Source organism: Lactuca serriola, chromosome 5, assembly GCF_051521515.1.
Source record: "Lactuca serriola cultivar US96UC23 chromosome 5, Lser_US96UC23_V15, whole genome shotgun sequence".
NCBI lineage: Eukaryota > Viridiplantae > Streptophyta > Magnoliopsida > Asterales > Asteraceae > Lactuca > Lactuca serriola.
The window spans coordinates 135,638,484-135,661,192 of NC_136412.1; the positions used below are offsets into that span (position 1 = coordinate 135,638,484).

Genomic DNA, 22,709 nt, shown 5'->3' on the forward strand with positions numbered 1-22,709 from the left:
ATCCCTTATCTAAAGGACAGGAGATTGATAAGATCAGAGTTGACAGCGTCTTTAAGAGCTACGATTGCTAATCGGTTTGTGTTTGCATATATAGTTACTAAACTTATCCAAGTGGAAGACTGTTGGGTTAGTGTCTAAGGCTGTAACTATATTTGGTAAGTAATTAACCCGGTTGTGCATGGTCCTTTTGGGTTGCCTTCACCATAGCAACTTGACAGGATGATTTGTTAAGAGAGAAGAAATATTATTGTTAATATATTATGAGAATAATATATTAAAGGATTAATAATGTTATTTGATTAATATAATTCATATATATTAATTAAGAATTAATTTGGTGACTTAAAGAGGTTAATTGAATAAAGGGGCATAAACTGTCAAATGTGTGATAGTTGTGTTTTGGGCTATGTATCCTTATGGATATAAGGGTGGACGAAATTTAGGGTTTGGGAACCTTAAAAATCGTCCAAGCCTAATATCTAGAAGGATCTTGGTTTGCTTAGGGCCTAAGTTATTCAATTAGGGTTAAAGGTGAAACCCTAGTATCTCATAGTATAAATAGACCCCTATGGTGAGGTAAATCGCCACTCATGCAAGGCAAGAAAACCTAGGGCCGATTTCTCACCCTCCTCTCTCTCTCTCTCTCAAATCATCTTCTTGCTAGTTGGTGTTTGTAAGCCATTAGGGGAGTGACGATTGTGACTCTAAGCTCCAAGAAGAAAAAGTATCATGCAAGTAATCCAAGGTATTGTTTTAGATCTTAATCCACATGATTAGAATCAATTGTATACATTAGATCTAGTATTTAAAGTCTTGGATAGAATGCATGTTCAATTAGAGAAACCTAGATCCAAGCAATTAGGGTTTGCATGTGCACATAGGAAAGTTCTTATGGCTCAAACCAATCATTATGATCCTATAGGGTCACACCTTTATCAAGTTGGAACATTTTGTATATTTATTATTAATGTGATTATTAATAAATAATATCGATTCTTCTATATTAATTAGGGAATAATTATTGTTTTGTGAAAATAATAATTATAAGAGAGTATTACTACTTATTATATCATATGGTATGATTTAATAAGTCATGTATAAAGTTTTGGACACTTTTGGTTAACCATGATTAAGTTAAAGACTTACTCTACCATGGTTAATAAAGTTGGAGACAATTTTTGTCTATTCCAAAACCCATGGTTGAAAATTATAAAGGCATGGGAGGTTGCTTGTCAACTTTTCTTCCTTTTTCCCCATGCCTCTAAAGTAAGGTGATTACTTTTTATTAATTAATGGGGTTGCTTTTTCTTTTCATGGACTATATAAGAGAGTGCATGGAGCTTGTTTTTTGAAAAAGTGAAAGCTCTTCTTCTTCCTCTCTTTTCTCTCTAGAACCGTGGGTTCTTCTTCTCTTATTTCTTTCTCTCTTTTGAAGTTAGTTTGGTGATTAGAATACCTCTTGAGTTGTCTCCTTTAGTGCTTATTTGAGTTAAGCACTTAAAGGTTTAAGCCACTCAAGAATACAAGAAGGAACTAGCATTCCAAGTGCCTTACCGTAACATCCCAAAAATACAGACCAAAAATTTCATTTTTGATATAATGATTCCTAAAACAATTTATAGAAAACATCATCAAGTTATTTCATTTCATAAAAACCATGGATCATATGTCTCAAAAGCATGTCATAAGATAGTAACAATGTCAAATTACAATCCCAAGAGTCTCATATGCAGAAAATTATGTGTGTGTAATGCGCTGCTACTGAGCCGACTCCTTTCCCTTAGAAGAAGAAGAAGAACATGATACAAAGAATGAAAAGTGTAAGAACAAAGCTTAGTGAGTTCCCCCATCATACCACATACCATACAATAACATACTGCCAGGTCTATCTGGGTGCTCAGCCTGGCATGTTGAGTATATCTGGGTGCTCAACCTACCCTCCAGTTTATTTCAACCGGCTACGGGGACTATTTCACCCCTACCACTACCACATAGAAACATAACATAACATACTGTCAGACATATATAGGTGCCCAACCTACCTTGTCGGTATATCTCAACCGGGTCTGGGGACTAGTCCCCTTCCTACCCCTATCACATAATATCATAGCATACTAGCACAAATAGATAGCAGATAGTGGCATGCCAGAAAATTATCAAAAAGACAATCATATCTACGATAATCAAGTAGTAGTGGGCTGACATTGATTCCGTCGACCAACTTCTACTAGAGCGTAATTCACCTCAATGTCGTTAAGTAGCCGAACTGTCCTTGGCTCTAGGATCAACTCCTTTCAAACTACTACACATAACAATCTCCTTTAATTACTCTTTCATACCCATAACTCTTTTAAGGGTCAACTCTGGTCAATGGTGTAACGCCCCATTTCTGGTATGTGATTTAAATATAGTATTTTTCCTTTCTTAAGAGGTACTCGGCGAGTCCATATTTCGGACTCGGCAAGTCCTCTTGTCTGGATGAAACCCTAAATCCCAGGGTTTGTACCCTATTTAAACGTCATTATAGCCTCCCACCCCAGCCTCCATCACCTTTAGAGCATTTCCTCTATAAATCCTAGCCCCCATTGTTGAGCTTGAGTGTGTTTGTGCTAGCTTGGAAGCTTTGGAAGAAAAGGAAGGAAAGAAGATCAAGAGAAGGGAAGTTAACACCTTGCTTATTATTCCTTTAAACCTTCTTTCATGTTTGTTTATGTTTCTCTTGGAATGTTGGTTTGAGTCAAACTCGAATTTGAACTCTCCTTTAGATGGAAACCTTAGATCTGGACGTTATTGAACTCCAGGAGCTCAATATAGCCACCTTTATGCAAAAATAGCCTTGTTCCAAACCCTAAGTGTTTATTGTTGGAGGATTTTGGTGTTTAAGCCTCATTCTCTTGTGCATGCACGTAAAGTGGGAAACTTTACGTGTAAAACCAGTCCTAGAAGCTCAGATCTATGATTTGGAAGCACTGAAATCGACTAGCATCGACTGTATAATATTAGCATGTATGAGACTCGACGAGTCATTCTTAGGACTCGGCGAGTCGGTTCATGCTCAAGAACAGACTCGACGAGTTGTTCATACAACTCGGCGAGTCACAGACTGGACGTGTTCATATGATGAAAGAAAACTCGACGAGTTGTTCATACAACTCGGCGAGTCGGATGAAGTTAGACTCGATGTTAGTATCGAAGAAGAACTCGTCGAGTCTTTGCCAAACTCAACGAGTAGAAGCGGGTAGAGGATTAGAATGGATGATAGGGACTCGGCGAGTTGACGGCCCAACTCGGCGATTCCGGTCAACAGAAAGTTGACTTTGACCTAAAAGTTGACTTTGACCAGGAAGTTGACTTTGACCAGGAAGTTGACTAAACCAGGGGTAAAATAGTCATGTTACCCTGAGAACAGTTATCAGTATCTGATTTAGTATTTATCGAATTGTAGCCGGGGAGTTCCGGTGCAGCAGTCAGCCAGTTCCAGATTTAGCATCTCACCAGCCAGCGTTACGAGGTGAGTTTCCTTCTAGTAGGAATGGGTCTACGGCCACAATGCCAGCCCGTTTAGTCAGCAGTAGTTCTAGACTTCGGTCCGATGCAGTAATTCAGGGTGCTTGATGTCTTTGTGATTCAAGCATGTCTTTGTGTTATTTGTTCCGGACTTCGGTCCGATGCAGTATGTAGTTTATGTGTTATGTTAGTAGATATGATTATGCTATACTATGTTCAGTCAGTTTCCGGACTTCGGTCCGATGCAGAGGGCAAGGCCCTGGTTAGTTTCCGGACTTCAGTCCGATGCAGTTTCCGGACTTCGGTCCGATGCAGAGGGCACGCTCTGGTTAGTTCCGGACTTCCGGCCGATGCAGAGAACAAGGCCCTGGTTAGTTTCTGGACTTCGGTCCGATGCAGTTTCCGGATTTCGGTCCGATTCAGTTTCCGGACTACGGTCCGATGCACTTTCTGGATTTTGGTCTGATGCAGTGGGCAAGGCCCAGTATATGGTAGTTTGGGGGAGCTCACTAAGCTTCGTGCTAATAGTTTCAGTTTTGGTTTAAGGTACTTCAGCTAGCAAGGGGAAGGGCTCGGAATGATGGCATGGCACCCACCACAGTTTTAGCCTGGGAGTTACACTTTGACATTTTGTCATGATTTGACATCAGTTGTGATATGATACATATTTTATGATATTTTGAGACACACGACTTATGGTTGTATTATATGATGTTTTGATATTATGGTTTTAGTAATGCGTTAAAACAAAAAAATTTGGGTTGTATTTTTGGGATGTTTCAAATGGTCAGAGTTAAAGTCAACATCCTAGTCAAAGTCAAGATCCTGGTTGACTCAACTCGCCGAGTTGGTCCATCAACTCGCCGAGTCCCATAATCCATAAAACCCTGAAATCTCGATCTAACTCGTCGAGTCCTTTCATGAACTCGTCGAGTTCAACTTCATAACATAGTCAGGACCTTTTACCCACAACTCGCCGAGTCCCTCCTTGAACTCATCGAGTTCCATAATCTTCATAACCCAAACCATGGCCAACTCGCTGAGTCATCTTCTAGACTCAATGAGTTCTCTCAGTAACAGAAAGGGTTGGGGAAACATGACCCAAATCGCCGAGTTGTATGAACAACTCGTCGAGTCCCCCATAGTCTAAATCCATTTAGTCATTTCCACTCGGGTTCTAAGCTTCCAAACCATAGATTTGGTTCCCTAGAGTCAATATATCACATAAAGTTTCTAACTTTACGTCCATTCATGGGTTATTTAGCTTAAAAAGCCCTAAAAAGTGGTTCACAAGTTGCATGGGAGTCCCAAGGCAATAAAGTTGGCACCTTTATTCCATAGAGTCCCTCAAAGGGTCCAGATCTGAAGTCATGACTGCAAAACATGATTGCATACATGAATGGTTCCAAAATATGCTCCTTAAAGCCCTAAACTACTCCATGACGAGATCTAGTAAATGAATAGTTAAGGTATAGACTTTATACCTCAGTAAGGCTGCTTTGACAACGAAATCTCTTGATCCAAGGCTCCTTCCTTCAACCAAGCACTTCAAGCTTCCACTCCTTTGGTGGTTGTCGAGGCCAACAAAATAATGCCCTAAATATTACACACTAAAATAGTGTATAGTGGTAAAGGAATCGTATCCACGGCGATTGGTTCAATTTAAATCTCTATGTAAACCTCTTTGTAAAATATTTACAAAACAAAATTAAAAGTAAAATGGGGGGGGGGGGTAATTCTTTTTGATTGTTTGACAAAATTAAAACTAGCTAGAATGAAAATATGACAAGTAAACAAGTAAAAGATTTGATTAAATTCAATGAAATCAAATTGGTTGATTTTTGGGTACACCTCATGGATGACTTGCTTGCCTTATCATTACACTTAATGGAATAACATTTGTGAATTGGTTTAACTTGGCTATAGCAATTCATAAGCACAAACTGCCTCAACTCTTCTTAGAAATTAAAATGGCTAGAGGAGCTCTTAAAACATTTCCTTAATTGAAGTCACAAAATCAATGAAGCATAAAATCTTGTGAAAATCAATTAGCTTTAAGTTATAAGAGTTGCCAAGTCCAAAAGATAATCAAATGCTTACATTATCATTATGGAGGAAACATTTCCATGGTCTAAATGAAATGAAAACAAACATATAAACCATTTGTTGCTTACTAATTTGAAGGTCCATTACTTAACCAAGAAATTATTCAACAAAAACAAGCATTCATTCATCCAAACTCATGATCAAAGATAAATAAACACAACAAGATGTTTAACTAGAAAACATTTCCATAAACTTCAAACACAAGATAATAATAAGTCTTCAAAGCAACTAATCATCCATGGGTTAAAACCTAATCAACCAAATGAAAGTTTAGCCAAGCATGGCCAAAGTAAAAGAAAAGCAATATAGTTTGGTGGTACCAAACATTGTCTTAGATGCAAGATGGAAAGAAATTACACTATTCTTCCAAAAATTCTTCAAATCTTCCCAAGCTTCCTTGAGAGGGAAAATGGTGTGTGTTCTTCAAGTGATGATCCCCAATAATGCCTCCAATCTCCAGAAAAAGGGAGTTGATTTCCGAATTCAAAAAGGTGCCAAAAGCCACCCACCAAACTTCCACAAATAAAGTCAACAAGTCAAAACCCGGAATCAACTCAGCACAATTCACGCGGACTGCGTATGGATCCACGCGGACCACGTGGGTCACGCTGAATGTGGTACTTGGGCCATTTAACATAAAATCTAGCCCAATCTTCTCATTCATACATCAGCCCACATGCATAACTCTTTAGAGCCCATTTGTGCCATTCCAAATCCTTGTAATGGTTGATTCAATGCTCCTTCAATCTTTTGTAGCTCGATTCCACGTCGCCTCATCATCATCCTTACTCAAAAATTAAGTCCAAATTGTTTTCTTCTTTATGTAAGCACCAAGCCCAATCACACCACTCCAAATCCACAAGCAAACTGCAAGCCTTCATAAGTCTCGCACCCTTCTAAGCCTCCAATATCAAAAAGTCTTCGATAAATCCTACAAATAAGCTCAAAAGACTGGAAAACACCCGGTAAAGGAGAGAAAAATAACAAAAAGAGAAAATATGCATGAAGATTAACTAAAATGAGATGGTTTTAACTAATAATAAACTGCGGAAAGAGGTAATAAAATGAAGCTATCAAATCATCATAAGCTTGAACCTTACTTGTCCTCAAGTAAGACAAGACTAAAATGAACTTCGAACGAATTTCCCTAAAAATAAAAAGAATGGACAGAACCATGGAACCTGTTCAATGTTAGTTAACATGGTCAAAGTTGATCTCGCTGCTATCTCACAACTTTTTCATCCGATAACAATGGGATCATAAACCACAGCCATGACAACTCCTCTAGGTGAGGAAGGAGGGATAATCAGTCGCAGCCTCAATGGAACGTACATACAATGAAGAACATATGTAGTAGGGAGAAAGCAGCTGGATGGGCTCGGGTGGAGCTCTTCTTTAAGTGTACATTTTGATCTCACGTTTGCCGGTTTCTATCATGTGTAACCAGGTTTAATCGCTTGGGCACCGTTTTAGGAATCGGTTCACTTAGTGTTGGCCCAAACCTCCCGTAGTATCCGACTGGACAGTCTGCCTAACATCACCAATTTGCGAAAAACAACTCGATCTATATACAATAAAACAAACTTATACAAATGAATATCAAACTTCGGGTGACCAAAATGTTGGAAAATTTTGTTCAATAATTGAACCGCTCACCCTTCTCAGATTTCTGCAGCTGGAAATTTGCCTGCCATTTTTTCTTTTATTTGTTTTTTTTTATTTTTTTTACCTAGATAACCCCTTTGACTCAATATTTGGTTCCCAAAAGTGTGTAAGTGGGGCCGAAAGGGTAGTAATATAATCCGAATGGTCTAAATATGAAAATGACCATGTGTGGAGCACAAAGATATAATATAAGCTCATTTTCAGACTTGACATTTTCAAAAATAAAGAAAATGCCCTAATGTGGGCTAAAAGACACTCTAAAACCCTAAAAAAAATATCACGACAAGAAATGGTGATGTAAAGAGACCGGATATGGATCCTACTCGGGAACAAGCACCAGTGCTTCATCCTAACGGTTCAAACAAGATCAAGTGTGATCCTCTCTGTGGTAGTGACTACAAGGCTAAGACATCCATTGATATAGTATATCCTACAGTCATTAGTATTGTATGCATAATTCTTCATGAAAACTACCTGGCCATGATTACTTACCCCTTTAAGCTACCAGCATCTGATCCCAAGTATGAAATCCCAAACTACAGCTAGTGGTCCCGGTTCGATGGGTGAGATAGCAACAAGATCCTGGACTAATAATAATACAATTACTGTGAACCTGTTTCATGGCATCCAAGAGAGGTGAGAATAAACAAAATACCAAAAATGCATGAATGCTAATGCCCTAAGCTAAATGCCATGCAAAATAAAAGATGAAAAAGAAGAAAATAAAATCTTTTTGGAGTTTTATAAAAAATAAATGAATGCAATTTATACTAAAATGCTATGCGACCTAATTAAAATGCATGATAAATTAAAAAGAAAAAGGAATACCCCACCCCAAGCTTAGAAATAAGCACTGTCCTCAATGCTTGGGGCGAGGCGAAAGTACCTAAACCGGGGGATCGGGAGGAGGATAGGGGTATGGGGGGTAGGGGTAAGGTTTAAGTGGAGGGGGATAAAGATGGGTGGGTGGAGGGTATGGATAGGGAGGCGGAAGTGGGACGTTCTCAAAATGGTTTTGGGATTGTTGCCACCCCCACATATGGTGCATTTTTTGGGACATGATTTGGTTAGATACACAAAGAGCCTCGAACCGCTCGGAAAAATTGGGGGGGGGAACGGGTAGTACCTGGGAGGGGCTTGTGGCTGGGCGTGCTGTGGACCATGGGTGGGCTCATCGTCGGGCTCATCATCCACATGTATCTCGTCATCATCTTGATCCTCGAGCACATCCTCATTGACTGACTGAGTGATGGTCCTCGCGAGTCTCCATTGAGTGCGATCGTGGAAGGTGAAGTTGGTGACTCGAGGGTCGGGAAGAATGAGATATCCGACCCCTTGAGGACAATACCATGTGAAACTGTTGTTGTTCCTGCGATGGATGTGGTGCATCTTTATGAGAGCGCGCTCATCCAAAAGATTGTTGCTGTCAACAGGCTTGTATTCGTCTTGGAGCTCGATATCAAGATTGCGAGCACAAAAGGTGAAAAATCCCCCAATGCAAATATCACCGCACGTTTTGGTTCTGATGTGTGCACATTTATGGAAAAAGAACGAAGCAAAGTCCGGGATTGGTGGGCTGTCACGCCTCGTCATACACCGAAGGAAGAAGAGCTCATTTTTGGTGACCTGGCATGCTTCTTTGCGGCCAAAAACTATACACACCAAGATGCGATGGGCAATATGGATGCACAGGTGAATGATAGAGGTTGCTTTATCCCGACCGGCACACGAAAAGATACCCCCGGTGATTTCCGTCAAAAAGGTCTCATGATTGAACTCGGCAGGTAAGACGTCGAAAACTATGGAAGTGTTTGAAGAAGGCAAGCCCAAGATGTCGTTTATCGTTTCAAAATCGATGTACCTTCGGTCCCCTAAAAGTTGGAATGCGGCTTTTCTTTTTTCGCTATCGTACCCGCAATCGGCAAGAAACTCTCTAGTGGGGAGCTCGTAAGTGTGCGCCATGAGGTTGAGAAGGTTTTCCCACCCAATGTTAAGGAACAATTGGGTGACCCCTTCAAGAACCCCTAATGATATGATCGTGGGCCTATACACGAACTTGGTGGATGCAACCTTTCTAGGCAAGCTCTTCATGTAGTTTTCGGCTGCCTTGGCATCCCGAAATCTTGGAATATCGGGAGCATCGTTTTGATTTCTGCTCGGGGCTTTGCCTCGGGCAACAGCCGAGCGCTTCTAAAGCACGAAAAATAACCACTACATGAACCACAATCTCAACAAACGATATGTCAATCCAAATCACCAACTAACTCCATATGGACTTCTAAAGCAGTTCAACAATCAGAGCAAGAAATAATTCGTAAACTCATTTGATGCAATAGCATATGAATGGTTGTTCAGAGACATGCATCTTGATCAATTAAAATAAAGGAAAGAAAGTACCCGTTTTTGTTGAAAGTTCAAAATTTGCGCGCGAGAATTCAGGATTTGAAAATCTTGCAACTCTCCACCCCAAGCTTTAAGCTTTGTTCAATATCTCGTGGGAAGCAATTTACCGCGAAAACCCGAGGAATCCGGAAATGGCTTGAAATTCCGGAGAAATTTTCCGGCGAGCTTTGAGAGATATTTTTGGTGGGGTTTGTAGCCTTGTCCAAGAGGAGCACAATGGTGGTGTCGGAATTGCGATAGGTGGCCGAAGTTAGCTGGAAAACGGCCGGAAAATGTCGGTTGAGTGGTGGTGGCGCCCCGAGTTACAACAACAGATCAGGCCGATTTTTGTAGTGGGGTTTGTAGAGCTCAGAAATTGGTGAAGAATGGCGGTGGTCTCGCGAAATTCCGACGAACGGTTTGACGGGAAATTGAGTTTTAGGGTCGGCTGGGGGTTTAGGGAGTATTAAGTTGCGGACAATACTTGGTCAAAACGCGGTCAACGAAAGTCAACATCTCACGCGGACATGAATTCACGCGGTCCGCGTGAATAAACCTCGAACTAGGTTGTCTTGCATTATTTTGCACGCGGATGAACTGGGGATGATACACGGTCCGTGTTAATAAATACGTGGACAGAACCACGAGTACACGGGGTCCGTGTGAATTGCGCTGAAACTCTTCTGTTTGGTGATCTTGGACGCAGACAATTGTAGAGACCACACGCGGACCATTTGTTTATTAATGCGTACGGCCCTTAGAGTACACGCGGTCCGCGTGAATTGGCTTGCCTTTTTTCCCAATTTTTTTGCTCTTTGACCAATACGAACACCGGGTCCTCAAATCCAACATTCTTTCACCACAAGAAAAAAGAAGAAGAGATGTTAAATGGAAAAATGGACCATCTACGACATTTATTAGGAACTAGAAAAGACGAAAACTTTTAGTTTTCCAAAAATGCCCCTCTTTAACGTCTTTGGCGAGACTTGCGTCCCTCTTGATTTCAGTACACCAGGGCATCCAATTGGATGACATCTAAGACATTTGCGTTAAAACCTTCATAGAAAGGTTTCAATCGATGTCCATTGACTTTAAAGATTTGCCCCATTTCTTCACTTTGGATCTCAAACGCTCCATGCTCAAAGACTTTTAGCACAACAAATGGACCTATCCATCATGACCTCAACTTTCCAGGAAATAATTTCAATCGCGAATGATTAAGAAAAACCCTATATCCCGGCTCGAAATGTTTGCGAGTAATGGACTTGTCATGGAAAAGCTTTGTCCTTTCCTTGTAAATTCTTGAGTTTTCATAGAAGTCATTTCTCAACTCCTCCAACTCTTGAAGTTGAAGCTTCATATGCCTTCCCGCCTCATCGATGTTGAAGTTGCATTGTTTGACTGCCCAAAATGCACGGTGTTCCAATTCTGCTGGAAGATGACATGGTTTTCCAAAAACCAACCTAAATGGGAACATTCCTATCGGGATCTTGTACGTGGTCCGATAGGCCCACAAGGCATCATCAAGCCTTGAACTCCAGTCTTTTCTTGAGGGATTCATTGTTTTCTCAAGTATAATCTTCATTTCACGATTCGAAACCTCCGCTTGACCGTTCTTTTGAGGGTGATAGGTTGTTGAAACACAGTGGGTCACGTTGTACTTCCTCAATAAAGCCTCCATCATCTTGTTGCAAAAGTGTGTCCCCTTATCACTAATCAAAGCCCTAGGCACACCGAACCTCACAAAAACATTAGATTTTAGATAGTCGATAACTGTTTTGGCATCGTCCGATCTTGTGGCTTTGGCTTCAACCCACTTAGAAACATAGTCAACCGCGATCAAGATGTAAACGTTGCCAAATGAAACAGGGAATGAGCCCATGAAATCAATCCCCCATACTTCAAAATTTTCACAAACAAGGAATAAATTTTGTGGCATTTGATTTTTTTGTGAAATGTTCCCCGTCCCTTGGCACCGTTCATAACTTTTGCAAAACAAGTAACAATCGCATGACATGGTTGGCCAAAATAATCCACACTCAAGGACCTTTCTCAAAGTCCGGCTAGGTCCGAAATGTCCCCCACAAGAAAATTCATGACAAAATTGCAAAATTGATTGGTGCTCTTGTTGGGGTACACATCGCCTAATGATTTGATCGGGACAATGTTTCCACAAATAAGGCTCATCCCAAACATAATATTTTGCATCACTTTTCAACTTGTCTTTTTGAGCACGTGTGAATGTGTCGGGATACCTCTTTGTGACCAAAAAAGTTAACGATATCGACATACCAAGGAGTAGATTGAGTGAGGGAAAAGAGATGCTCATCTAGAAACTTGTCCTGCAAAGGGAGAGGAGTTTCATTTGAAGTGATCCGGCTTAGGTGGTCGGCAACAAGGTTCTCGCATCCACTCTTGTCCCGGATTTCCAAATCAAATTCTTGTAACAATAAAATCCATCGGGTGAGTCTAGACTTTGCATCTTTCTTCGTCACCAACTACTTAAGAGTTGCGTGATCCGAATACACAATGACCTTGGTACTAAGTAGGTATTGTCTAAATTTCTCCAAGGCGAACACTATGGCCAATAGCTCCTTCTCCATAGTAGAGTAGTTGCTTTGAGCAATGTCTAATTGCATAGTTTCTTGCATCATACATAATCTCAAAGGGAAGATCCCAATTTGGTGCTTGCATGATGGGGGCGGATGTGAGCAACTCTTTGAGCTTGTCGAAAGCTTCTTTGAACGCCTCATTGAACTCAAAATCAACATCCTTTTGCAAGAGTTGACACATTGGTCTTGTTATCTTTGAGAAGTCCTTGACGAAACGTTGGTAGAAACCTGCATGGCCTAAAAAAGAACGAACTTCCCGAACACAATTCGGGTAAGGTAAGCTTTGAATAACATCTATCTTGGCCTTATCTACCTCAATTCCTTTCTTTGACACAATATGACCCAAAATAAGACTTTGACTCACCATAAAATGACATTTTTCAAAGTTTAAAACTAAATTTTTTTTAATGCATCTTTTTAAAATTTTGGTGAGATTGGTCAAACACTCTTGAAAGGAGTTTCCATATACCGTAAAATCATCCATGAAAACTTCAATTATATTTTCAACATATTTCGAAAAGATACTAACCATACAACGTTGGAAGGTGGCCGGGGCGTTACATAATCCGAATGGCATTCTCAGGTATGCAAAAGTGCCAAATGGACATGTGAATGTTGTCTTTTCTTGGTCTTCCGGTGGCACCAAGATTTGGTGAAAACCGGAATACCCGTCTAAACAACAATAGTGAGATTTTCCGGCCAATCTTTCTAACATTTGGTCAATAAAAGGTTATGGAAAATGATCTTTTCTAGTGCTTGCATTGAGTTTGCGGTAGTCAATACATACTCTCCACCCGTTTTGCACACGAGTGGGGACCATCATACCTTTGTTGTTCTCGACTAACGTGATTCCCGTCTTCTTTGGCACGACTTGAACCGGGCTCACCCATTGGCTATCCGAGATTGGATAGATCATTCCCGCATCTAGGAGCTTCAAAATCTCTTTCTTGACCACTTCCATCATTGGCGGATTCAACCTTCTTTGCGTGTCTCTACTCGGCTTACATTCATCCTCCATTAAGATTTTATGCATACAAGTGGAGGGACTCAAACCTTTGATATCCGCAATCGTCCAACCCATTGCCTCTTTATGTTCCCTCAACACCTTGAGGAGTTGTTCTTCTTCTCACTTGGTTAGGTTAGTCGAATTGATGACCGGAAGAGTCTCGTTGTCTCCTAAGTACGCATACTTCAAATGTTGAGGAAGGATCTCCAATTCTAATTCTGGCGGTTGGACAAGGGAGGGCGGCAATCTCGTGTGACTTTGAGGTATTCAATTTGCTTCACACTAAATTGGGCGGTCTTCTTGATCTCCAATTTGTTGACTAATCTTTCAACTTCGGGGTCTAGAGAGTAGAGCTTCAACTTCTTGGCTAATTTTTCACAATCAAACCCTTTGCTCAAAACCATCTCCATCATGTCACCCTTAGACAACTCGAACAACTCTTGGGTTAATGGTTCAACTTCAACAAATCACAAGGATGAAATATCACTAGGATACCTCATAGCATCATAAATGTTGAAACTTATTGTTTCACGATCAAATTCCATTGTTAAGCTTCTCGCATACACATCAATATTTGTTCTAGCTGTCTTCAAGAATGGTCTCCCAAGTAAGATTATACCCAATTTTGAGGATACTTTTTCATCTAGGTCAACCACATAGAAATCCATCGGGAAGACCAATTGGTTTACTTGCGCTAGGACATCTTCCAAAACACCTCTAGGAAAAACACTTGATTTATCCGCAAGAGAGATTATGACACTGGTTTCACTTAAGGGTCCGACATTCAATGATTCATACACCGAATAGGGCATGAGATTGACAGAGGCACCAAGATTAAGCATAGCACTACTAAAAGTGACATCTCCAATCCTGCAAGGAACCGTGAACATTTCGGGATCTTTGCACTTGCGTGGAAGCTTCCTTTGTAAAACTGCGGATGCATTTTCGTTCATCGAGATTTTCTCATTTCCTTTCAACTTTCTCTTGTTGGTGCAAAGCTCCTTCAAGAATTTTGTATATCTCGGAATTGTTTGATTGCATCAAGTAAAGGAATGTTCACTTCCAACTTTCAGAAGGTGTCCAAAATCTCTTTCTCCTCCATTTTCTTCTTCAAAGTTGCAAGTCGGGAGGGGAATGGCGGTTGAGTGGCTATGGATGTTACGAGGGGAATACTCTTCTTTGGAACTCTGGCTTGTGCATCGTTCTTGACCATAGGCTCTTCAATGGGAATGACTTCTATTTCTTCCTCTTCATCCATTGGCTTCTTCTTTGAACTAATTTCTCTGGCTTGTTTTCCACTTCTCAAGGTCACCACATTGAAATTTGGGTTCTTTTCAGTTTGAGAAGGCAATTTCCCACGAGACTCCAACTTGCTTATGTATGTAACTATATCTCCCATTTGCGCTTCAAGGTTAGAGATACTAGTTCTTGTCTCTTTTTGGAATTGTTGGGTGCTAGTGGCTAGGGATTTGACAATGTCTTCGAGATACATTCCGGAGCTACTTGGTTGGGATTGAGGAGGTTGTTGGTGATGTGGAGTGTGTGGTTTGGGTTGGTAATGTGGTTGCGGGTGTTGGTAGTGAGGTTGTGGTGGTGGGTATGAAGGTCTAACCAATGCATTTTGAGGCAATGGTCTTGGGTTGTAGCTTATGTTGGGATTTAGCTTCCAATTTCAATTATATGCATTTTGGTAACCGGATGACTTATTGTGGTAGTTTTGAAACTCCCCCGTGGCATTTACATGCTCCGCATCTTCTTGAAGGATGGGACACACATCCGTAGGATGTCCCATTGTTGCACATTTTCCACAAACCATCACTTGTGGAGTTTGTCCCATGGCTAGCTTTTAGACAACGGAGGTTAGATCTTTGATTTGAGACTCAAGATTTGATGTTCCCACTTCGTTGACTTTGTGTTGTGTATCTATTTTAATGTCTTTGGCGCGGGCCAAAATGTTGAGAATTCACGAATATGGTGTTGAGAAGTTGTCTTGTTTGTTGTGGAGTTTTACTAAATACATCACTACCACTTGAGGCATCAACTAGTCTTCTCTCCAGTGACAATAATCCCTCACAAAAGTGTTGAATAAGGAGTAGTTCCGCGATTTGGTGTTGTGGGGAACTATAACACAAATTGTTGAACCTCTCCCAATAATCATGAAAAGTCTCATTTTGACCTTGGCGGATTCCACAAAACTCATTTCTAAGACTTGAGACTCTTGAAGCGGGATAGAACTTATCAAGAAAAGCTCTTGCCATGTCGGTCCATGAGTTAATCGATCCCGGAGGGAGATAGAATAACCAATCCTTTGCTCTATCGTCCAATGAAAAGGGGAATGCCCTTAGCCTGATTTGGTCATCGGTTGACCCTTGTGGTTTCATGCTAGTCCAAATAATGTGGAACATCTTCAAGTGCTTATGCGGGTCTTCGTTCTCCAATCCATGAAAAGTTGGGAGGTGATGGACTAAACTTCACTTCAATTCCGAACCTCCTTCCAAAACCGGGTAATTGATACCGTTTGGAGTTTGTGTAACATCGGTCTCCATCATTTGCCTAAAAGTTCTTTCAGGAGCCATTCCTCCGTCTGCCATTGCAATTGGTTCAATAATGGGGGGGGGGGGGGGTTTGTTGTAGGGGTGGTGTTTCGGGAATTTCTTGGCAGGGGTCGGGACTAGAATCGGCTTCACTTGATGAAGTGGGTTCAACTTCCAGATCCCTGTGAGGATTAGAAGTTTGACCACGTTCAATTCGCTTTTTCTTCGCCAAACGCCTTGCATCTTTTTTGATTTCTGGGTTGTAATTCAAGTCACCTGTATGCTGAGATCTGGGCATAGAGAAACAAATTGATTTAAAATAAACCAATCCCCGGCAACGGTGCAAAAATTTGGTGGTTGTCGAGGCCAACAAAATAATGCCCTAAATATTACACACTAAAATAGTGTATAGTGGTAAAGGAATCGTATCCACGGCGATTGGTTCAATTTAAATCTCTATGTAAACCTCTTTGTAAAATATTTACAAAACAAAATTAAAAGTAAAATGGGGGGGGGGGGGGGTAATTCTTTTTGATTGTTTGACAAAATTAAAACTAGCTAGAATGAAAATATGACAAGTAAACAAGTAAAAGATTTGATTAAATTCAATGAAATCAAATTGGTTGATTTTTGGGTACACCTCATGGATGACTTGCTTGCCTTATCATTACACTTAATGGAATAACATTTGTGAATTGGTTTAACTTGGCTATAGCAATTCATAAGCACAAACTGCCTCAACTCTTCTTAGAAATTAAAATGGCTAGAGGAGCTCTTAAAACATTTCCTTAATTGAAGTCACAAAATCAATGAAGCATAAAATCTTGTGAAAATCAATTAGCTTTAAGTTATAAGAGTTGCCAAGTCCAAAAGATAATCAAATGCTTACATTATCATTATGGAGGAAACATTTCCATGGTCTAAATGAAATGAAAACAAACATATAAACCATTTGTTGCTTACTAATTTGAAGGTCCATTACTTAACCAAGAAATTATTCAACAAAAACAAGCATTCATTCATCCAAACTCATGATCAAAGATAAATAAACACAACAAGATGTTTAACTAGAAAACATTTCCATAAACTTCAAACACAAGATAATAATAAGTCTTCAAAGCAACTAATCATCCATGGGTTAAAACCTAATCAACCAAATGAAAGTTTAGCCAAGCATGGCCAAAGTAAAAGAAAAGCAATATAGTTTGGTGGTACCAAACATTGTCTTAGATGCAAGATGGAAAGAAATTACATTATTCTTCCAAAAATTCTTCAAATCTTCCCAAGCTTCCTTGAGAGGGAAAATGGTGTGTGTTCTTCAAGTGATGATCCCCAATAATGCCTCCAATCTCCAGAAAAAGGGAGTTGATTTCCGAATTCAAAAAGGTGCCAAAAGCCACCCACCAAACTTCCACAAATAGAGTCAACAAGTCAAAACCCGGAATCAACTCAGCACAATTCACGCGGACTGCGTATGGATCCACGCGGACCACGTGGGTCACGCTGAATGTGGTACTTGGGCCATTTAACATAAAATCTAGCCCAATCTTCTCATTCATACATCAGCCCACATGCATAACTCTTTAGAGCCCATTTGTGCCATTCCAAATCCTTGTAATGGTTGATTCAATGCTCCTTCAATCTTTTGTAGCTCGATTCCACGTCGCCTCATCATCATCCTTACTCAAAAATTAAGTCCAAATTGTTTTCTTCTTTATGTAAGCACCAAGCCCAATCACACCACTCCAAATCCACAAGCAAACTGCAAGCCTTCATAAGTCTCGCACCCTTCTAAGCCTCCAATATCAAAAAGTCTTCGATAAATCCTACAAATAAGCTCAAAAGACTAGAAAGCATCCGGTAAAGGAGAAAAATAACAAAAAGAGAAAATATGCATGAAGATTAACTAAAATGAGATGGTTTTAACTAAAAATAAACTACGCAAAGAAGTAATAAAATGAAGCTATCCTCCTTCAAGAAAATACAAAAAAAGAATCACTCTTTTTTCACTCACACACACTAAAAAGGCTCAAGATCATGAATTAGGGGTTTGTTGGAGTGAAGGAGGCGATGAGGGAGGCCACAATGAAGTGTTAAGGTCCTTAAATATGGTGTAAACCCTGAAAATTAGGGTTTCACTTTGGCAGCCCTACTCGTCGAGTTGAGGCTTCTTAACTCATCGAGTAGACTTCAAGTTCTACGTCCAAAAAATTCGTTTCTACTCGGCGAGTTTGGGGACTCTGACTCGTCGAGTCCCTTTGCAAAAATGAATAATTCTTATTAAAACACATACCAGGAACCGGGCGTTACACTTACTCTTGATGGTGGATATTTCTAAAAAAATCATACACTTCGATTTTTGCTATCTTCATCAACACCCCAAAACCGAGTGGGTTCAAAGGCTTCAAAGGTTATATCTAAAACATCCTATGGTCGCTTTTTATTTCATTCTAACCTCTATAAATTGATCCATGTTGGTTTGGTTTTGTTATGAACTAAAAATAAACTTGTTATTTTTAAAATCTTCCATTGCTGGTTTTTGTGAAAAACAAACTTATATTTCGTATCAAAACCCAACAGATTTCAATCTTCTTATTTCAAGATAGGAAAAGTAAAAAAACATTGCAAGATAGGAAAAGTAAAAAACAATATGGTAGAATATGCTATTATTCTCCATTATATAGTTTCCACAAAATAAGTAATGCTTGTATTCTGTCAGAATTTATTTATATAAATGCATTTTGTTAGAATGTCTTTGAGAATGTTTGTTAGTAATAAATATATTTGCTTAAAATTGTCTTAATTGACTAAAATACCTTTATAATGAATTTAGATGGTATCTTTGTGTTATCTTTAATTTAATAGTATTTATTAATCACTTACTTAAAATAACTAAAATGATTGGTCTACAGTCAACCATACATGTACACAATACTTATAAAAAACACAATAACCTAATCATATATATATATATATATAGAGAGAGAGAGAGAGAGAGGTTCAAATAAGACCATTATATCTTGTTTTATAAAATCTTACTCTTTAAAAACTATTTGCTATTTTGGGTTAAAAAAGTATATTGCCATTCGATAAATTTCTCAAAGTAAAATGTTTGTGATAGAAAAAGTAAAAGGAAACCGATGAATCCTAAAATATTTAGAAAAAAAGTGTGTAGAACTAACAAATAATACAATTACAGAATACAAAAATATTATTGATCCTTTATAACCACCAAATAGCTATCTGTGTTCCTATGCATACCTAGTTAAATCCATGTTAACGAAATTCTTGATTCAGTTAAGTTATATAATACAAAATTTTTAACGCCTATAAACCATAGTTTGGGTATGTGGTAAGATAGGAGGAACAAATAGTAGGAGTAGTTGCTCTCTGAAAACCTCATCGCCCTCTTCGAAGTCTTATTCGCTTGAGCAAAAAACAACAGTACCCATAATCTGCAAATTTCTGCTAGGTTTTCCCATCATTATCCTTTCTATTAATATATAGAGTTCGGAGAGATAAGGGGATATGGTTGTAAGAACATGGTGAAGAGAACCATGGAAGGGAACTTGGGGAGAAAAACTAGGAGAGTTTAATTGTCGGTTGTAGAATATGCGAGGTGCAGTAGACATCGGTGGAGCATTTTGCAACCTCAAGGAAAATCAATAAATATGGAATTAGAAGCAGGGCGGAACAAAAACAATAAAACAAGGGGGGCTAAATCCATATATATATATATATATATATATATATATATATATATATATATATATATATATATATATATATATATATATATCTTTGCTATTAGAATACAAGATGTATGCATAATTTTGTTATTAGAATATTGGTTATGAGATAGATATGAGAATAATCGGTTTATAATATATATATATATATATATATATATATATATATATATATATATATATATATGCTACAAATCATTAGATTTGCCTCCCACTGTCCCCTTGGCTTATGGGTTCTCGCTCTCGGAGAATCCCTCTCCTCGCAACGAAGACAACATTGTCACTCATTCTATAGAAGAGATATCCAAAGGATTTCGGCGGGTAGCCGATGAAAATACACCGCTTTCTACGAGGTTCGAGCTTGTCGTGAGTTTATCATCTTACGAAAACTTCACAGCCCCAAACCTTGATATGTGCCAACGAGGGAGCTTTCCCTGTGCACATCTCGTGAGGTGTTTTGGCAACCTTCTTTGTAGGGGCTCGGTTAAGGATATGGGTGGCAGTCTCTAACGTATACCCCCAGAATGAGATAGGTAGTGAAGCACGACTCATCATAGAACGGACCATGTCTAACAGGGTTCGGTTACGCCTTTCTTCTAGACAATTCAACTGTGGTGTCCTAGGTGGCGTCAATTGCGAAACTATTCCGCATTCCTTAAGATAATCGTGGAATTCAAGACTTAGGTACTCTCCTCCTCGATCGGATCGAAGCATCTTGATTTTCCTGCCCAATTATTATCCACTTCATTTTTGAACTCTTTGAACTTTTCAAACGTTTCTGACTTGTGCTTGATTAAGTAAATATACCCATATCTACTATAATCATCGGTGAAAGTCACGTAGAAGCAGTTCCCATCCTTTGTGGTGGATCTAAAGGGCCCACACACGTCGGTGTGTATGAGATCCAATAAACCCTCACCCCTCTCACAAGTGCCAGTGAAGGGTGACTTGGTCATCTTTCCAAGTAAACAAGATTCGCACGTGTCATCTTCTCTAAGGTCGAATGACTCCAACACTCCATCCTTTTGGAGTTGGGCTATGCGCTTCTTGTTGACATGTCCAAGACGACAATTCCACAAGGATACTTTATCCATACTATTGGAAGAATGCATACACAACACATCATTTCCTAGGTTATCTAGAACCATAACTGTCACAACTATAAATTTTCTTTCTTGTAATCACTACACTCAAGTAAAATGTAGAATCAAAAACTCAAAGAGCATGTATGATGCTTACTCTATGACAACAGAATTTCAATCAAATACACCATACAAGTGTTACAAATAGTCAATAAGCAATTGGAAACCCTAGAAGTTCTTGTTTAGGTCCATTTTGGACCAGGACTTCCTTATTGGACTCAATGGGCCAATAAGCTTCCAATTTGACTATCATGGGATTAGAACCTTTAAATGGGCTCTAATTGGACCCACGTTTATTTATTTCAACATTTTGGGCCATATTGGGCCTAGAATGAAATAAATTAAATATTATGAATCATAATTAACTCAAACTAGCCCAACAAAGTGTAAAAATCATATTATATTTTTATTTGGGCCAAAAATCATCCAACCTAACTCTAATATTGGGCTTAGGGGCATTAAAGCCCAATACTCTCTTTTTCTTTCCAAAATTCAGCACAAGACAAGCCCAAGAAGAAAGGAGTTGACTTCTTCATGCTACCTCATTTATGTCCACCATACTTCCATGCATGGACCAACATACATCTATGTATGTCAACTCAACCCTCTCTTCTTCTTCCCCTCTCTCATTCTCGGCCGAACACCCTCCTACACTCACCAAAAAAAATTCATTCCAAACCTCTCTAAGTCTTGAAGAGCATTCCTCCCTCCCTCTCCTAAAATTTTCGAGATTTAAAGGCATTCCAAGGAGATTTTTCACCAAAAATCACCCTCCAAGGTAAGGTTATACTAAATTCTATGATCTAGGTTCCTTGATCTATCAAAAATCTCTTCTTAACTCATGAGAAATCATGATCTTGTATCTTAGAAACACCTCAAGGCCGAGATCTTCATCAAGGGGTGCTAGGGCCGAAAATCACCAAACTTTCTTCCATTTCTCCTCCAAAACCGAAACCACACCCTAAGGTGAGCTTCATACCCCCTTATTTTCGGTTTTTATAAGTTTTGTGGGGCGGGGGGGGGGGGGGGAATACAAGCAAATGTGTAGATCTATCATTATGTGTATGCCTTGTATGATTTCTATGTTTATTTACATACTTTTGTGTGTTTATGGTGTTGAAACTAGTCAAAAGGACCTAAAAATCGAGATTGTGTTATGATGCATGAAACAAGTACTAAAACATATCATTATACATAAGTCATTACTAGAAAAATAACCAAGTTGGTTTAGATGAACATCTTGGGCTAAAAATCACATTTTTGGACTTAAAATGCTAAGAATATGAAGTTTAAGGGCCCAAAATGTCAAAATACAAATTCTAGAGGTTAAGAAGTGTCAAAACAGTTTCATAAAGGAAATTTTTCCAGAAATATACGCTTTAGAATGTTTAAAATGTAAATTTCTAAACTTAATGGGCTAAAAATGAACTTTTCGGCCCAATAGGGCCCAATATGCGAAATTTTCCAATTTGAGGGGCTGAAACTGTGTTTTTCCGTAAAACAGTGGACTACTAGTGTTCCAAGTCCTTTTCAAAGGTTAAAAATGCTTTTCATAATTAAAAAGGACCAAAGTTGCAAAAATTTTCCAATTTGGGCCAAAAGTGTAAAAATTGGGAAAAAGAGAGGTTACAGCCGAGAAAACTGTATTTTGTGGGACTAAAACTGTTTCCAACTAAAAATGTGCTGAAAAATATCAATTTCAATAAGTTTTGGTGTTAGAATGCCAAGAAAAATGGTTTAAGGACTAAACCGGAAATTAATTTATTCAAAGGGTTGAAAAAGTAAATTTACAAAATAAAGAGGGGCTGTAAACAGAAAAATTTCAATGTTAATTCAATACATCCGTTGTGATCAAATATTGACACTGCGACTACCGACGAATTACAATACACAACAACACCAAAAATCGTTATCAAACGAATTGATTCGGTCTCGAATCAATAACAAATCTGAAACTACTAACACGACGACAACTCGATTCATACACGGAAAATTTGGGAATTCAA

At 39.1% G+C, this 22,709-nt stretch overlaps 1 protein-coding gene across 1 annotated transcript; it reads right to left on the minus strand.

Moving 5' to 3' along the window:
* Positions 1–13,745: 13,745 nt before the first annotated feature.
* LOC145049818 (uncharacterized) lies at positions 13,746–14,231 on the minus strand. Its single transcript, XM_078998174.1, has one exon. The coding sequence runs from the start codon at positions 14,229–14,231 to the stop codon at positions 13,746–13,748; it is 486 nt and encodes a 161-aa protein (XP_078854300.1).
* Positions 14,232–22,709: the final 8,478 nt, after the last annotated feature.

Coding starts and splice junctions, on each gene's coding strand:
- LOC145049818 (XM_078998174.1), bottom strand. CDS start 14,231: ATGAACGAAAATGCATCCGCAGTTTTACAAAGGAAGCTTCCACGCAAG.